General features: G+C 33.8%; 1 protein-coding gene across 1 annotated transcript in view; it reads right to left on the reverse strand.

Moving 5' to 3' along the window:
- LOC108917595 (hemicentin-1-like) overlaps positions 1–16,932 on the reverse strand; it is a 190,618-nt gene extending 173,686 nt beyond the window's left edge. The window contains exons 1-2 of the mRNA XM_018724284.1: positions 16,887–16,932; positions 16,645–16,826 (exon numbers count right to left, since the gene is read on the reverse strand). Coding sequence (XP_018579800.1) covers positions 16,645–16,826; positions 16,887–16,932 — 228 coding nt within the window. The remainder of the gene's footprint in view (positions 1–16,644; positions 16,827–16,886) is intronic.
- Positions 16,933–17,946: the final 1,014 nt, after the last annotated feature.

The following is a 17,946-nucleotide window of genomic DNA, read 5'->3' on the forward strand; positions in this document are numbered from 1 at the left end:
TTAGATCTTCATCGATTTTTTGAAGACTAGACGGTAATTTAGCATATCTGACATTGGATTCGGATTTAGAGGGTAACAATACGTCCGAAAACATATGCCACATGTCAAGATCTCGGCACTTCTCAAACTTCGCCCTTTTTCTGAAAATCTGCGAATTTTTGAAGACTAGAGGGTTATCGAGTAATTCTGACAACGGATTCGGATCCAGGAGGTAAAACTACGTCGAAAAACATATATCACGTGTTAAGATCTTGTTACTTCTTAAATTTCTCCATTTTACTGAATATTTTTAGCGATTTTCTGAAGGTATTCAGCGATTTACGGAAAACTGAAGGGTGATGTAGCAAAACATACTTTGGATTCGTGTTCAATAGACAAAAATACACGGGAAACCACAAGCCGCATGTCAAGATCTCGTCACTTCTCAAAATTAGCCTTTTTATGAAGATCTTCAGCGATTTTTTGAAGACTAGACGGTTATGGAGTAATTCTGACATCGGAATCGGATTCAGGATGGAAAATTACGTCGAAAAACATGTGTCGCATGTCAAGATCTCGTCACTTCCTAAATTTCTCCATTTTACTGAAGATTTTTAGCGATTTTCTGAAGGTATTCAGCGATTTAGGGAAAACTGAAGGGTGATGGAACAAAACAGACTATGAATTCGTGCTGAGGAGACAAAACTACACAGGAAATAATATGCCGCATGTAAAGTTCATATAACTTTTTTTTTGTTGGCCGGTGTAATTAAATACATATCAAATTTTTTTAATAATAATGTTAATGTTACAAGTTAAAATTGAAAAATATCAGTACTATTAGTAGAAGAGACAATAGAAGTAACTACAATTAATTACAACTAAAACTGTTAGATTTAACAAAACTTCTGCATCTCGGTATTAACTTCCTTGTACGACAATATTTCAAAATTGCCAATATTTTATGTTCATAACTGACTGAAGAAAAAAGTTGTATGATGAAGCCCCAAACATCAATGAGATAAATTACACTGGAAAGGCTGTAAAATAATTTTGTCATAAAAATTAAAAAGAAAAATCAATTTTGAACTTAAAATATGCCTATCGGCTTTTTCAAAGAATTTTTTAAAATATTTTGGAAAAAAAATGTTTCCCAATGCAAAAATAAGTATAGCTTACGTATTACTATTAGAGCATTTTCAAGATATATATTAGAAAATGTTTGGCCTTTTAAAGTGTCTCATTTCATATTTATACTTATTTAAGTTTGATTACCATTTTGCCTTCAACCTCAGTAACATCCTACTACCTTTTGACACAACAATAGTTTTTTTGTTGGCGTTTGTATATATGGTATGTATTCCGGAATCGAGTTGTATGTTGTAAGTGAGATATAAGTAATCATGAATACTCTTTTCAAGAAAGTACTCAGAATTCATGGATTACATACTTTTTCTGTATCCTTACTCTACTTTAGTAGAACTTCAAAAATATTCGACTTAAGTAAATAGTTCACAAAATATATAGTAAATGTGATAATAATCTAGGGGTTCTTCTTCAGAACGTCGCCGACGCCGTTTCTCCGATCTCAGATTATGCTTACGAAATATTTTGACAGAGTAGAAGGCGATATCGCGAATCTAGCGAATAGATGATATACATTTCGCCGGCATATTTCCAGATAAGGAATTTCCCACGGGTGTAGTTTCCCTTTGAGCGCCCAAGCGCGGCTGCAACTGATGCACATGGCGTTCTGCTATTTTAACATTATGCCGTGCCCGCTGAAATAGAGGCAGTTTAAAAGCACCGGTCGAGTTTCAGTCTACTTTATTCTTGATCGAGTGTTAATGTTCTATAAAATTCCGTTACAGAATCAAATTTTACAGCGAGGCGCTTGCCGTGTTGATGTATTTTCCCGTGGAACGATGTAAGCGCTTGTCAACATGATACCAATATGCTAAAGAAAACTTTAATAAAATTGTAAAGCGATTTAAATAAGAAGACAATCATGAGAAACAGAAAAAATGTGGGAGTAGAAAACTGCTTTTAGAATAACATTTTCGAAATAGGAAAAGAGCTCCTGAATATATAGAAGTATACATAAAGACTATTAGAAGTATAATTATTTTTTATTAGAAACAGAGAGAAATTATTAAGGAAAGTTGTATGTATTTAAAATAGAAGCATTGACTGAAAAATTTTTTCGTCTCACATTTAAAAAAAATCAAAGAAAGATTACAATATTCAAGTCACAGAAAACTTTTCATTCCTTTCTCAATAACGTATTGTCAGATGGTCTATAGACCATAAGTTTTTATTAAAAATGCTGCAAGTTTAGCGAAAATTTCAGTGGCGTAGAAATGCTGCTTAAAGTCCATATCTCTACATTCATCCCGAACCTGGAATCAAACTTTTTTCACATACCCTGGATATCATCTTTGAAATTTGTAGGAAATTCGGATCCAGTAAAGTTAAAATATGTAGAAACACCTGTGGACACTTAATAAAAAACCCGCGTTTTGATAAAATTAAATAGCATTAACGAACATTAAAATATTTTAAATATTTTACGATATACTGTTTACGTATGATATTTTAAGTATTAAAGTTGTAAAACATATCAAACAATTAAGAAAACTGAAATAAAAATATAGTTAACATTTTTTGTTATTTATTTCCGCTTTAAGCAGTAGCGTAACATTTGTTTTTTAGAAAAGGATCTCGAAAATAGAGTTTTTTTGTTCTGACGTGAAATTGCAGCAAATGATGTAGGTCTCCGTTAAAACCCCCTCATCAAATTAGAAAAAAATCCCTTAACGAATCTCCGATATCTGCCAGAAAATTGTTTTTTTTTAACTTCTATAAGCTGTATCTCGAAAACTAAGCGTTTATGAGCAACATGGTGTAGGTATGACTTTTTCCCATTCATTTTCGTTGTAGAATCTAGTGGTAAATATTGTCCCATTATTTGCACTAGTTAGTTGCATCAAAAAAATATAAAAGCTAAAATTCAAGATCAATTACTGATTATACGCGAGAGCCAATGGCTTCATCTGTCGTGCAGACAAGTACTTTGTTGCACGACTGCCACCCACAGAGGGCGTAACACAATGTTTGAGTCGTCAGTGCCGTGAGAAACAACTACTCCGAGAGCTATTTGCCCCTACCGGCATTGAATTATACTCGCGACACCTAGTACAACAGCTAGGATCGTTTGTCAGTTTGACCCACCAGGCACAGACCAGTTTCGGACTTATTAGTCCTCATCAGTGTGTCATAGGTGCGACAACCGACAAACGACCCAGCTGTTTCTTTGTCGTATCATCACGAAGAGGAAGTACATTGTACGCGAGAGCCAATGGCTCCATCTGTCGTGCATACTTCCAACTGTGTCATTCAAATGACTACAGTAGGAAGCGACCTGCTAACTGCAGGTACTTTGTTGCACGACCCCTGGGTCGATTGTCGGTTGTCGCACCTATGACACACTGATGGGGACTAATAAGTCCGAAACCGCTCTGTGCCTGGTGGGTCAAACTGACAAACGATCCTGGCTGTTGTGCTAGGTGTCGCGAGTATAATTCAATGCCGGTAGGGGCAAATAGCTCTCGGAGTAGTTGTTTCTCGCGGCACTGACGACTCAAACATTACTGATTAGATGGCGAAAATAAATTTTAAAATTTTTCACTGTAAATAGTTAATAACATTTGAAAATATTGTGTGCATTTAACACTTCATAAGCCAATATCTCGGAAACGGTAGGTCTGAGGGATTTCGACCAAGTATACCATTTTTGCTCGTAATTGATAGGGGAATAAACGCACGAATACGAGACGTCAATATACGAGGTAGTAAGAAACTTAGGGCCAATTTAATTGAAGCGTACCCTTATAGATGGCGCTCTCTACAAGCAGCGTCAAAAGCAATTACATATTTAAATTTAGCATCCTAAAAAAAACCCGAACCCCAAGTTTTATGCCAATATTTACATCTGTTTGGAAATTATTCCCAAAATATCGAAAAAAAAAATAATTAACATCCTGTATATAAAAACTAAGCATTTGTTTATAGGAAAGAAAGTCTTATTTTGACCTCAAAAATACACCCCTAAATTCTTTGTACTGAATTTTGAATCAGCCTGTATGTGTTCTCTGGTAAAGATTCTTGATTTCTTCACTTTATGTCCAATATTTTTCCTCTTAAGAAAAGCAATTGACGTAGCATATTCTGAAACAGTACATAACAGCTTTATGCAAGAATATTGTGGCTTTGAGCATAGAGTATTCAGCCCATTTCTGAAGACTTTAGGGGTTCATTTCTTGAAACAAAATAAACTTGAATTACCTTTTCTGTGATATTTTCAAATTTTTTCTTGTTACACCACGCTGCAAATAGCTTGAAGATTTGCTCCTAGGTATCTCTCTTTCGACTTCTCAGGAATTATGGCTGGGCATTCCACTTACCAAGCATGACCTAAAGCTGAATCGTCACTTTCTTGACATACAAGAAGCTTCAGCTGTGGCAAAAATATTATCTTGGGGAAATTTTAATGACAGAAGAGTAACTTGGCAATAAATATTGAGTCTCAACCAAAGCGAAAACTTTACGACTTGTTTGCCTTATTTATTTTTAAAATATTAATTTTTTATTTTTATGCAATATTATGCGCACAAAAAACATCTTAAACGCTGAGGTCATTAAGTGTTTTACTAGTTTCAAACATGTCCTCAACCAGTAAAGAACATTTATTGACCTAAATACTTAATATAATATTTGTGGTTTATATTACTATTAATCCCTGGAGAATTAAATTTACACTTTATTCATTGGAATTGAGGACAGAAATGTCATAACTGTTTTTTTTTCTTTATTTCACGGAATTTGCAGCTTATTTATCTCTTTCAAATCAATCACTCTTTTATCAATCTTCAAAATATCAGAACTCTCCTATGAAACATGCTCACCGTATACAACCACATACAAATATCGTTGTCGACGGAATGCATAATTAAAATTTACTTAACAGCCAACTATCAAGAATATATCATTGTATCGTGATACGTAAACGAGCCATCTGGTCGTTTACGTACCTGTTGTCAGCTACCTAACTAGTGCGTAATGTACGAACCAAATAGTTAATGCACTTAAACCCGTATTAGTAAATCTGTTCTAATACATTGAAACTGGGTTAGCACATACAGCTGGCATCCACCCAAACAATGGTTTATGTTTTATGCGGCTGTGTTTTGCCGTGCTATGTAATTAGATAACTCTTCCCGTAAATGCATTACAGAAATGTTTAAACAAAACGCCAAGCTGGTGCAAGTTTTAAAAATGTTGCTAAATTCTCATCAGGTGAAGTTATGTATTTTGGGTAGGTGCACTCTTTCATACCAAAAATTTAGGTGTGCTCAAGAAACAACTTGAAGGAGAAGCTAAATTAAAAATTATCAAAAATTAAAATATGGAATAATATACTTCAATAGTGCAACCACTTTTGATTTTAACTGTATCATCGTGTTAATCAAATTTTACTAGTAAATATTAGTATTTATTAGAATATTAGTAATAGTAGACATTGGAAAAGTTTTGTGATATCCAAATTTTGCTGTTTTATACCACTCTTATTTTTATTATTATTTGTGTTTTTCTCTTTGTAATTGTGACCATTTCTGTGATGAATTTGTTTGTGTTTTCTTTTTTATGGGCAATATTATATTAGATTTTCTGGTAATCCATTACCTATAATTGGGTTTAGTGTGTTGGTCAGGGTATAATAAATAAATAAATAAATAGATAATAAGAGATAATAAATACTAGCTAGTGAATCAATACTATATTCTAAGTTTCTTTCGGTTTATTAATTTCAACTTTATACCATTTGCAAACAGTACAATTATTATGCTCATCAACATTATGCTCATGACTTTCATCAAGACATAATATAAAATAATCCGAAAAGGATAGGCTAATAATTATATTTTTTATCTTGTATTTCATTGGTAAGACGACCGTAGGTAAAAAGCAATGAGTGTTTCGTCTAACAGAAGTTTGTGTTACAAATGGAAAACTGACAATAATTGAAAAGTGTATGTAGCCACCAAATTGATGAGAAAAAATATCTTAACAAATCAGAAATTTTTGCAAGAAAACAGTCAAAATTGAAAAACGCCTTATACCTCTTAAAACAATCAGTATATTGAGACATAGTTTTCATTATTCAATTTTTCTCGAAAGCTTTTCGTCATTTATCCACCTGAAGGATCTAATCACGCAGGTCTTCTGAATGGAATGGAGGCTTTGGAGGTAAGTCGTAATGTTTCACTAATTCGCTTTCTGTATAACTTTCTAAACAACTAAGTTGCCTGCTGCAATTTATTGGGTAAAATATAGTTTCGTATTTTGCGAGAAAATTCTAGACAACAAACTTTACTGTGATGCGCTTAGAACAAAGTTATTAACTAAATCTCCTATTATACCTAATTTTAATGTATGATTTATACAGGGTGATTTCACTTTAAATACAGAAACTGCAGGAATAGATTGGTTGCCAAAAAATATGTAGAATTTGTTCTATATTTTTTTTCTGGGAAGCGTGATATTCGAGATACAGGGTGTTCAAGTTTCCCAAAAAGTTTATTCGGGGTCAGATTACAACGTGAATATTTTTTTTCCAAAATCGCTTTAAACCATCTCAAAGTACCACTCTTACCCTTCTAAGCGCACTTCGATTTTTTTGAAAATGTTGTCAATCATACTTTTGCTGACGACACTTCTATATGGCAACCATATTCAACCCTTTTGTGGGTTTGGGGTTTACACAACATTATAGGTTTTGTAAACTGGTTTATTTTTTTATTTTTAGTGCATTTTAATAAAAGTTTGTTTTTATAATACTTTTTTATTTTTCATTCATTTCTATTCTCTCCGGAATTGAAAGAACTGTTTTTTAAGCTCCGATTCCGACATTAAAAGCATTTGGAAAACACGAATTTTCATCAACAGACATGAAGAAAGTGACGAATAATTTTCAAAGCGAAACTTCATGTGAACACTAAAATTTTTTTAATGAAATTTGTTCTGATTCTCATTTGATTTACTTCTGCAGGCTCGGCACAAAATTAATATAACATAACCGAATTTATCATCAGAATTTACGCCGTAGGAGCAATTAAAAATTCGTTACAAAGGCGGACTGGGCACGGGGGAATGGAAATTCGTGTGGGCCGTTAGTCTTTAAGCCAATTAAATTTTAATTTTTCGGCAGCGTTAATGCCCCCGTTTTAAATTTTTCGCTCTATTAAATGTTAATATAGAATCGCTACCCGGTCGAGGTAGCCGGCCCTGCTCAGCGACGGGATTAAATGTCACCCATTGATAAATTATTTTGTTGGACGTGTTTGTTGTTAAACGCGACCGGTGTAAATTCTTTGGAGACTTTTTTTTGTCTTGTATCCCAGTTTTAAATATTTTAATTATATTTTTGAACATACAGGGTGTTTACAAACTTTAAGTGGATTTTTTAATGGTAAATAGAATGTATTTGTCGCAGGTTAATTGCAAATTCAGTCTTTTTATAAATGACTGGGCAAATTGTAAAATGATGTGTAAATACATTTTTTACAATTCGACTGAAAATTTTGGGCGTTGTAGAAAACGCTGAATAGATATGTCATATCGTAAAATGAACGAAGAAGCCATTACTTTTACATTGCGCTTACATTAGAATAAAAAGAACATATTTAGGCGTATTGGCGTACTATAATCAGACTGCTCTCGAGTTAGGTGAATTGTACGACTGTTAATTTTCTAGTTTCTGGGTTGGTTTTCTACCACACGTTATGAGTTTGCACCGTAGTATGCATTTTATTTACTGATGATACTACCTTCTAACTACTCCATACTAACTCCAAAATCTGTTAATTTTTGCATAGTCTTAACTTGGCTGAAACCTGGTTTTCAGCTAACAAATTACAACTAAATATTTCAAAAACGCAAAACATAACTTTCACCTCTAATAAATGCTGTGCTAAAATGATTTCAGTAAAACTACTTGGTATTACTCTTGATCTCTGTTTGAAATGGGGAGATCATATAAACATTCTATGTTCAAAGCTTTCCACTAAAATTTTTGTAATGAGACAGTTGAGACCTTTTGTGGATAATAATGTCATGATATAGAGTCGCTTGTCTTATGGTATTGCGTTGTGTGGAAACTCCAGTATGGCTCACAATAGTCTAGGAGCCAGATAGGGTTCCGTGAGAGTGCCACGGCTGCAAACAACTTGTATTACTAACGTTTAAGTATTTTAACCTTCTGAATCCAAAAAACTTGGTCGCAAACCCTGAAAGTGGTCAGTAGGTAATTGTTATTAACAAATTAAATGTTTAAATGGCTCTAAAAAGTTTATTTTTATAGCTAGTACAATTTTTTATGCGTTAATAGTTACGTTTTCTCATAACAAGCAAATATTTTTTTGAAAATTAAAATAAGATTAACTTTAACCACGGTTATTGTAAAAGTGCAAATATCTTACATTTTCCGTCTCCGCGCGCACCAATTTTACCATATATCTGCTTCTATTGAATGGATTGAGACGCACGACATCTCATTTTAAAGATTGCACTTTATTTTACAAGATAGGTTAGTTCCATTTATTAATTTAGTTATTTAACAATTAATGGCAGCTTAGAAAGTTGTGAAATTTCAACGAAAATGCTGGTTTTATTTGTTTATAAGGCTTTTTTTATTATTCAACGAGGAAAAGCCAAAAAAGTTACTGGATATTGTTCCTCTCATCCTAACAAACATTTCATGCTTTATAGTTTTAGCTTTTCTTTATCAACCCGTGAAGAGACAGCGATGTACGCGCGCTCGATCGAAAGTTCAGAGTGCAAGAGCGCGATGTGTTATAAAGTTTTATTATTAAGAAGTCACAAAGACTAAATAATAAAAGAGCATTAACAATTGATTTAATTACTGATATTTATAATATTTAAAAGCTTTAAAACGAGATGTCGTGCGTATCAATCCGTCCAATAGAACCAGAGATATGGTAAAATTGGTGCGCCCGGAGACGGAAAATGTAAGATATTTGCACTAAATTTGCAATAACTTTAGTTAAAGTTAAACTTTTGTTTAATTTTCAAAAAAATATGTTTGTTATGAGAAAACGTAATTATTAACGTGTAAAAAATTGTACTAGCTATAAAATAAACTTTTTACAGCCATTTAAACATTTAATTTGTTAATAACAATTAAACTGACCACTTTCTGCCTATGCGAACAAGTTTTTGGATTTAGGAGGTCAAAATACTTAAAAATAAGTTGTTTGCAGCCGTGGCACTCTGACTGGCTACGGAACCCTATCTGGCTACTAGACTACAAAGCGTTTATTATACAAATGGCGGCGATTCGCATTGTTGCAGCGGTACCAAACCTTACTCCTAGCAAAGATTTATTTAAAAAATTTGGGATTCTATCACTGCCCTGTTTGTACTTTTTGGAGTCGTTAATATTAGTACACAAAAATTTGTCGAATCTAATAACTCTCTCTGATATAAACCAATACAATACTAGACATGCCGGAAATCTTATAATTCCTGTTTCTCGAATTGGTATAACCAAGAACAATAAGCTACCTATTAGTTTTTATAATAACCTTGACAATTACTTTGAGCACAAACTAATAAAATAGATGTCATCAAAACAATTTCACTCATTTGTCAAAAATTATTTATTATCGAATTGTTTCTTTTCTGTTGACGATTTTATTTCTTGTTTTTATATATATTATTGTTATGACTGAAAATGTACCTACGAGTGTATATAAATGACCAATAAATTATATTCTATGAGACAAACGCTAAATTAGCAATTTTTTTTTGATATTTTCACTTACAAAATTTGGGTTTCAACATGTTAACCTGAGCCTGGATCCGGTTGGCCGATCCGTCAAGTGTGAAACAAGGCTAAGAGTATTCCCTAAAGTGACTCCAGTATTGTACTTGAATCACAACGACGCGTGTCACACTTAATATTGAACAATTGTATTTTGTGAGGATAGAAATGACATATTAGGTGATGGAAAACCAATCTTTATTAAAAATTATATTTTTACATTACTATTTAATTGGATTTACAAACGCACAGGTTATAATTTTGTGTATCACTTGCTATTTTAAAATCATCCAACATTCAACATTATTGTTGGCATTTGATCGTTTCACATCAGCAAAATATTGATGACGTTAAATGGCTTAGTTTGCGATCGAAAACTTCGTTAAAAATGAATACCTTTTAAAACCTATACCTATGAGTATTTATAACTAAATTAAGAACAATAAACAATGAAATAAATATTACACAGGTTTTTTGTTCATACCTAAGTCTGTGACATGTACTTCGGGACGATTTACAATTTATTTAAGGAGGTTCGATACATCTCCTGCGGGGCAGGCGGTGCGAGAGGGAAGCCTATGCTTATACACGGTAGTTTCTTTGTAGTCCCAACCTTACATAAACTTATTTGAGCGAACTAAATATAATAAATACGAATGAAATTTATACAACATATATTATCTTGCATATGTTTTTCGTGTTTATGCACGGCAATTAACTTTTTATTTGAGTAAAAGTGTCTATTTATTCATTAAGAGCTTGTAAAATTATGGATGAAATCTGGCAACATTCCATTGCCATGGCGTGGTGGTAAAAGTTGTGTCAACTGTCATTACTCTCAACTGTGCTTTGCGCGTATTCCGTAAATATGAATGAACATCCAAGATACAAAGGAAAAGTAATGACTGAAAAGCAATATGAAATGCGTATGAAATAGAATGTGGATTGATGAGAAAAAGTCAAATGTGCAAACCGAGAATCCATATGACAACTATCAAGAAGCTCAGTGTATAATAGTGAGACGTCGCCTTGTCAAATTGAAGATTGTGACAGAACATCTATACTGTTCGTTTTGTAAAGAGATCCTTCCAATTTTTGTTTTAAATTGCTATTATATTGCATTTGATCACGAAAAATTTATTTAATATTAATTATTACTACATATGTTTTCGTCTGGAATAATTTTATAGTCTATAATCGAGCTAATTAATTATCTCGTCGCCGAACAGGTGTTGAAATAATAAAAATCACTTTAAAAAATGATATATTAATCAACAAGAAGCAAGTTCACAATTACACGTTTAATTTCACACTGAATGGAATAAGTGAAGCAGTTCCTTATATAATAAAATAAAAGCATTCTCAGCAAAAGATAAAGAAGTTGACTTTTGTATCTAGTTATTACAGCAGAGAAGTTAATGATTCTGAAAAATAAAATATGAACATAAAAATAATATATGTATATATAATTAGCTATTCAAATATAGCGCTTCAGTCGAAGCGTTAAATACAGCGTACATTGTTGTCATATTTCCTTTCATTGGCTCAGATGTTTGTTCCAATTTGTCAAAACGTTATATATTCATTCTATTATCAATAATTACATTGTAAGTGCATATATTTATTATTTTAAAATGTTTAGTAATATTTGATTCTTTGATTACAATTTTATTTTCCCGATCCTAACCATTTTTAAGACTCCCGTAAGAGCATAATTTTTAATATCATTTCTCAAAAAAACTGTATTGACAATCGATCTAATATTTTTACACGAGGCAGTTAGCATATTTATTAACAGATTTCAATGATTTACCATCTGTCACTTCTACAATAACCTCAAGTGTTAAGATTTTAGTAACCTAGGTGGAGGTAGACTTATTCCTTTTCTCGTTTGGCAAATTTCCAATACATTATTTTTATACAGCCAAAATACTAGATTAAAGTGTTTTCACATCAATCAATAAGACTTCAAATGAAATTAATTAACCGCTCAATTAATTTAGTAAGGCCCCAGAACAATCTTTGACGGATAACTTTCCAAATTTTCCATCTCGTCGAGTTTTTGCAAATGCCGCTGGAAAATTAAACACGCTAAATAAATTTGTTTACCTCGGTTCCCCAATTAAACAACTAAACCGCCAGCTTAAATGTTATTAGAGCAGACGAAATGGCTTTAAAACGTTTCTAAATTCACCGGCTTCGATAATTTGATCTTAATAACACGTGGGTAATCCATTCTAGATCCTCAATTCAGCATTGCTCGGCTAAATCAATTACAAAATGTGAAATTGTTATATTCAAGTACCTGGTAAAAGCCAATTAATGAATAACTCGTTCATATTTTCCATGTAAGTTATATTAATGTAAACATATTTAACTGTAGGTTTCATCTATTTTTTCTAATTTTTATCTACAAGGTAAAGTAGTCTAATATGAGATCTAATTTGAAATATTATAATAATCACAAAAATAGGAATTTTTCTATTAATAATTTTATTGAATAATCATGCCAAACAAATAACAAAAGTATATTTTTACAATTTTATTTTATTAAAAAAAACAATAATAACGTAACTGAAAAGAAAACTTCTCCTAATATGAGATTGTCCATATACAGGGTGGGTACTTGAAAACGAAACAGAGCTGAACCAAAAATCTTAATAAGAAGGTTAAGCGACATATCGTTTGAAAGATTTTCTAATTCTCTACACAACCGTGTTTTATTGTTTGAATTTGACCAACTAGTATCGGAGTAGAGTTGTTAATAATAAGAAACTACTTTTTACAAATTTATTTGCAAACTATTCTTTTTGCATCAGCTGCAATAAAATGACCCGTTTTTAAAACTACATTAATTATTTAATGTACTTAGTCCATTTTTATGGACCACAGCTAAAATTAGTCGTCCAGTTTCAGCCCTTATATCAGAGTGACCAGCGACTTGGGTTAATTCAGATTCCTGTTCATCTGAATGCAGAAGGATACTTAAACTTTCTGCAAAATGATGTAAGAAAACTATTGGATGGTACACCGTTAAACTTACAGTTAACATTGGTACACTATGTCATAAATTGGTTAAACGATCATTTTCCTGGCAGTTGGATAGGTAGAGGTGGCCCCATTCCATGGCCACCTCGGCTCCAGACCTAAATCCTCTAGATTACTTTCTTAGGGTAGGATGAAGGCTATAATTTACGCTACAGAAATAAATTCTTTGGGAGAATTACAGCAGAGGATTCATTTGGCTGCGAATCAAATCAGACAAAATAATTTTGAAGTTTTGAGGTCTTCTCGGGCAATTTGACGTCGAGCTGAAAAATGTATTCAGCAAAATGGAAATCTCTTTGAGCATTTGCTATAAAAATTACTATTGAGATAAATATAAGTTTTATTAAAAGTGTGATTTTCAATTATTTTTATTAGTTTATTGTACTACTATTTAATAATTTCAATTGTTGTTCAATTCGTAAATAACTGAACTGTCAACGCAAATGACGCTAAATGCATTTTTGTTCTTCACAACCTACTACGATAGAAAATATTGACAAATTCGAATCCCGGTGATTAACACATGTAACATTATTTTTAAACGGATTTTACACAAAAATTGAACATTCTACCAATATGAACAAAGAGTGCCTTTTTTACTAAAAATTTCATACTTTTCAGTCAAAAATCAAAAAGTCAAAGCATAAAAAAGTTATGGTAAATTTGGACAATTTGTAGATTTCGTTTTAGGAGCGGACTGAATACGTAAGAATGAAGCCAGTTACCAAATTCCATAATTATCCCCTTTAAGTGGCTATAACTTCTTAGGAAGAAAAAGTAATCTTTTTGGACATAGAACGCTCTGTAGAAATATTGTCCCTTAATTTCGGGACACCCTGTATTGTTACAGTTATTCACGTTTTTAACATGTAATTTTTAACATTTTTTCTATTTGGTCTAAGCTGAATTATACTTTAGATAAGATACCAATACAAATCAATGGCGGCTCGTGACATTGAGAATAGGTGAAGCATATTCATTGATTGACTAAAAAGAAAAAAAAAGCGCCGCTGGCGAAAATTTTCAAATTTTCAAGGTCAAACGGCTTTAAATGAATCTGGAAATTTTTAGTTGTATTTGCAATATTACTGAAAAACTGACGTTTGTGAGAAGGGTTTTCATTTAGATTTTATAAAAAATAGAAATATTAGTTCGGCTTGTGGACTTCTGCGAACATTAACGCACATCGTACATGTATGTTCCAAAGAAGCTTTGTGGTTACGACAACCTCGCGTGACGTTCCAAAAATTGTTAAATCCTTTCTTATTCCACACGCCCGACTTTACACTCACAATTAAACACAACCACTTATACTCCGAATACCATTCATTCCCAAACTTTCGAACGTATATCGAGAGAATAAGGCACATGTCTCTCGCAATTTAAAATATCCTTTTTGTCCTCAATTTTCCATCTGGAAAATGCCGTTTCCAATAAAATACATACTGGATCATACATAGGAAACATTTCTACAATTATTATACAAAACAAATATTAACAAAGAACCGTTACAATCGTGCACTGGGCGACGCGTATCGTATTAACTGAAATTGTTAAGGCGGGTATTCATTTGTGTCAAATGCCCCGTAAGGTAACACCGAACATGTGACGTTACAGCCAGTGGAAACGGGAAATTATTGCATGGTACGTGAAGAAAGGATTTCCGTTTCTTATTCTTCAAAATTGTATGATGAATAAAAATATATGACGCTGCTGCTAACTGCAATTGCACTGACGAATCTATTATTGCAGTCAGGTTCATACTGCGAGTTTATGTTCCAATGTCGTCTAGTAACATTATTTTGTTACGTTATGGAATGAATGATACGACCAAAACCGCACATACTTTCGCAGCGAACCGTGTCACCTTTTGCAACAGGCCGTAACATGTTCGTTGTTACGTTACGAAGCATTGCCACAACTGGATACCCGTCTTTAAAGGCAGGCGATGGGCGATGCTGCTTCAATTTCTGCGTCACTCGTTCCCCTACGCCGTAGTTTAATCACGTATTGGCCACTTCGTTGCCATGTCAACCGCCGTAAACAAAGCTACGAAGAGTAGCAGAATATGGACGCATTTCAATCTGCGTCACTTGCGTAATACTATACGTTGTATGGTCCGAGGTTGATGTTCGCGCTCAACGAAGGCAATGTTTTTTTAGAAGGCGTTCGCCGCGCAACTATTCTGTTTATTTCTGCGTATTAAACAAGCAAACACAATACGTTTTCAATATAGAATTATACCTAAATTATAAAATAATTTTAGATTGCAAACCAAACGGAAATTTGAGCGGTGCGTCACTTGCGTCATCTGACGAGCCGCCACTGATACAAATAATAAAATCAATTTCATGGGAGAGTGTAAATTTCTATACAATGTAAATCAGTGGTTACAGAAGTTGCTTACTAGCAAATATTTTGATATCCACTATACCATTCGCTTATAAAATCAAGTGCAACTTTCAGTGAAACTTTTAGAACCATGGACGAGACAATAACCTTTGTCAAATTTTACTAAGTAAAGGATACCGGAAGGATACCGGTAGATCAATGCTGATAGTTGAGGGGGACACAGCGAAAGAAAGGCCAGCTTTTACATTTTGACTGGAACTGTAGATGTGCACGTTGACAGATATTTTTAAATGTACTAGATCTAAAAGGGAAAGGTTTGACGAAAGTAGCAAGACCATACTCTTTTACTAATGATTCTGGTTATGTAACTGATTTCAAGGGAGAAGGAACTTACAACAGTTCTCGCTAAATGTGTAAAATTGAAGGTGAATCAAAGACTGCGCTTGCAACTACTTAACTGTGTTACACTCTACTAATCTGTTACTTATATAGGGTTATCCAAAAGTCCCGGTACGGTAGAAAAACTTTCGAAGAAAGTATTTTGGGAAAAAAGTGTAAGGATTTTTCCCTGGATATCTGATGGCGACCTTGGATTTGACCTTTACTTTGACCTTCAAGGTCGTTTGAAGGTCAAGTTATTTTTTTTAATGGAAACCCCTATTTTTTATTACGGATTTGGAAAGAGCAGGAAATTTTACGTCCAAATATGACCATTACTTTGACAATGACCTTCGAGTTCAAATGTGGGTCGACCTCCAAAAGTCCCGGTACGGCAGAACTTTCGAAGAATGCATTTTGGGAAAAAATGTTTCAGACAAATGTGTAAGGATTTTTCCCTGGCTATGTAATGGTGACCTTGGATTTGACCTTCAAGGTCATTTGAGTGTTAAGTTAAGTTTTTTAAATGGGAACCCCTATGTTTTATTGCGGATTGGGAAAGAGCAAGGTGATTGCCAAAGTCATGATCAAGATCATATTTGGATGTAAAATTTCTTGCTCTTTCCAAATACGCAATAAAAAATAGGGGTTTCCATTTAAAAAACTTAACTTGACCTTCAAATGACCTTGAAGGTCAAAATCCAAGGTCACCATCAATAGCCAGTTAAAAATCTTTACACTTTTGTCTGAAAAATTTTTTCCCAAAATGCTTTCTTCGAAAGTTTTTCTGCTGTACCAGAACTTTTGGATAACCCTGTATATTTCCAAAAACATTCAACTGTTTCAGATAATCCATCGATGTCCCCGCAGTAATCAATTTTCCTGTCCCTCCCGAGCCGAACCCCTCGGCCACGTGTCAAAAGTGCCCCCGACCGGTTGCGGCCGACTTCCCGTCAAATGGCCGCTGAAACATGATCTGTACTCACCGTCCTGTCGCCCGGGTGCTTGACGCGGCAGTTGAGCAGGGCCGACTGGCCCACCACAGCCGTCACGTTCCGTGGGCCGACGTCGTCGAAGTAGGGCCGTTGGTGAGGTCCCTTCATCGGCTCCACGAAGCGCGACTTCAGTCCGCTCTCCGACTCGGCCAATCCCAATAGGCTCCGCGACGCTGGAAAGGAAATAATAAGTTAGATTTGTAAGGAAAACTAATTTAGTAGATTTATTTTACAGTCGTCAGGTAGTGATAGTAGGTGCTGATGATATAATGATTCCATAATTCCTTAATACATTAGAATTCATTGGGCAATTAAAATAATATTCAACTGAGAGCTTCATAATTAAAAACCTTAATTACGCTTACATTGGTAATTCTCTCATACGCTATGGAATATCCCGTCCGAGGTGTTTGTCATGAAATGTGATAAGTAATTACGATTATGTCCTGTATTATAATTATTGTCACAACACAGACACAAAAAACAAAAAAGGAAGCTGATCTGAAGACCTCATTGGCTAATATACAGGGTAGCCCATCGAAAACGTACCGCAAGGCATTACAGGGTAGTAATAAACTTTTCGGCAAAATCCAAAAACAGGTAAAGTTTTCTTCTGAGGGGGACAACTTTTGGCGCAAAAAGTATAGCAAAATCTTCAACCCCCTAAGTAGGGGTGTCATCCCCCAAATTTTTTTAAATGGGAATGGGTTCAAGTGGGGGGTCATTAGAAAGGGCTTTTAATTCTCTATACATCGATTCTTACTTTTTGAAAATCGATCCATTATTTTAGAAAATATACAGCTTTGAAAATACGAACAATATTTTTGACGAGAAATGCGAAAATCGATTTAAATTTACTTCAAAACTTACGGTATTAGCTTGGTAAATTCCTTCAAAAGAATTCGCTGTTTTTTTTCTGATTTGCGAATTCTTTAGCCTGATTCTGGTGAGCAAAAAATTGTCCGCTTTTTGTTTCGTATTTAGATAGGCCACAAGAAGTTGCTAGATAACTGTCTTGTGACTTATAGTTGAAGAGTACCAATACTGCCAAGTCTTTTAAATTGATTAATTATGGTGTACTCAATTCCAGAAAGAGTAGAAATTATTTAGCTTTTTTTCAAAAACAATGAATGCGGAAATCGGGTCGCCGAACTGTTCAACCAACGGCATCCTGAGAAACATGCGTCTGGAAAAATTGTTCGCGAATTGGTGGCCAAATTTCGCGAAACTGGCTCCGTTCATAACAAAAAGAGGCAGGTTGAAAATCCGGTACTAAATGAACCTACGGAAATA

The sequence above is a fragment of the Anoplophora glabripennis genome, unplaced genomic scaffold (genome assembly GCF_000390285.2).
Source record: "Anoplophora glabripennis isolate ALB-LARVAE unplaced genomic scaffold, Agla_2.0 scaffold58, whole genome shotgun sequence".
NCBI lineage: Eukaryota > Metazoa > Arthropoda > Insecta > Coleoptera > Cerambycidae > Anoplophora > Anoplophora glabripennis.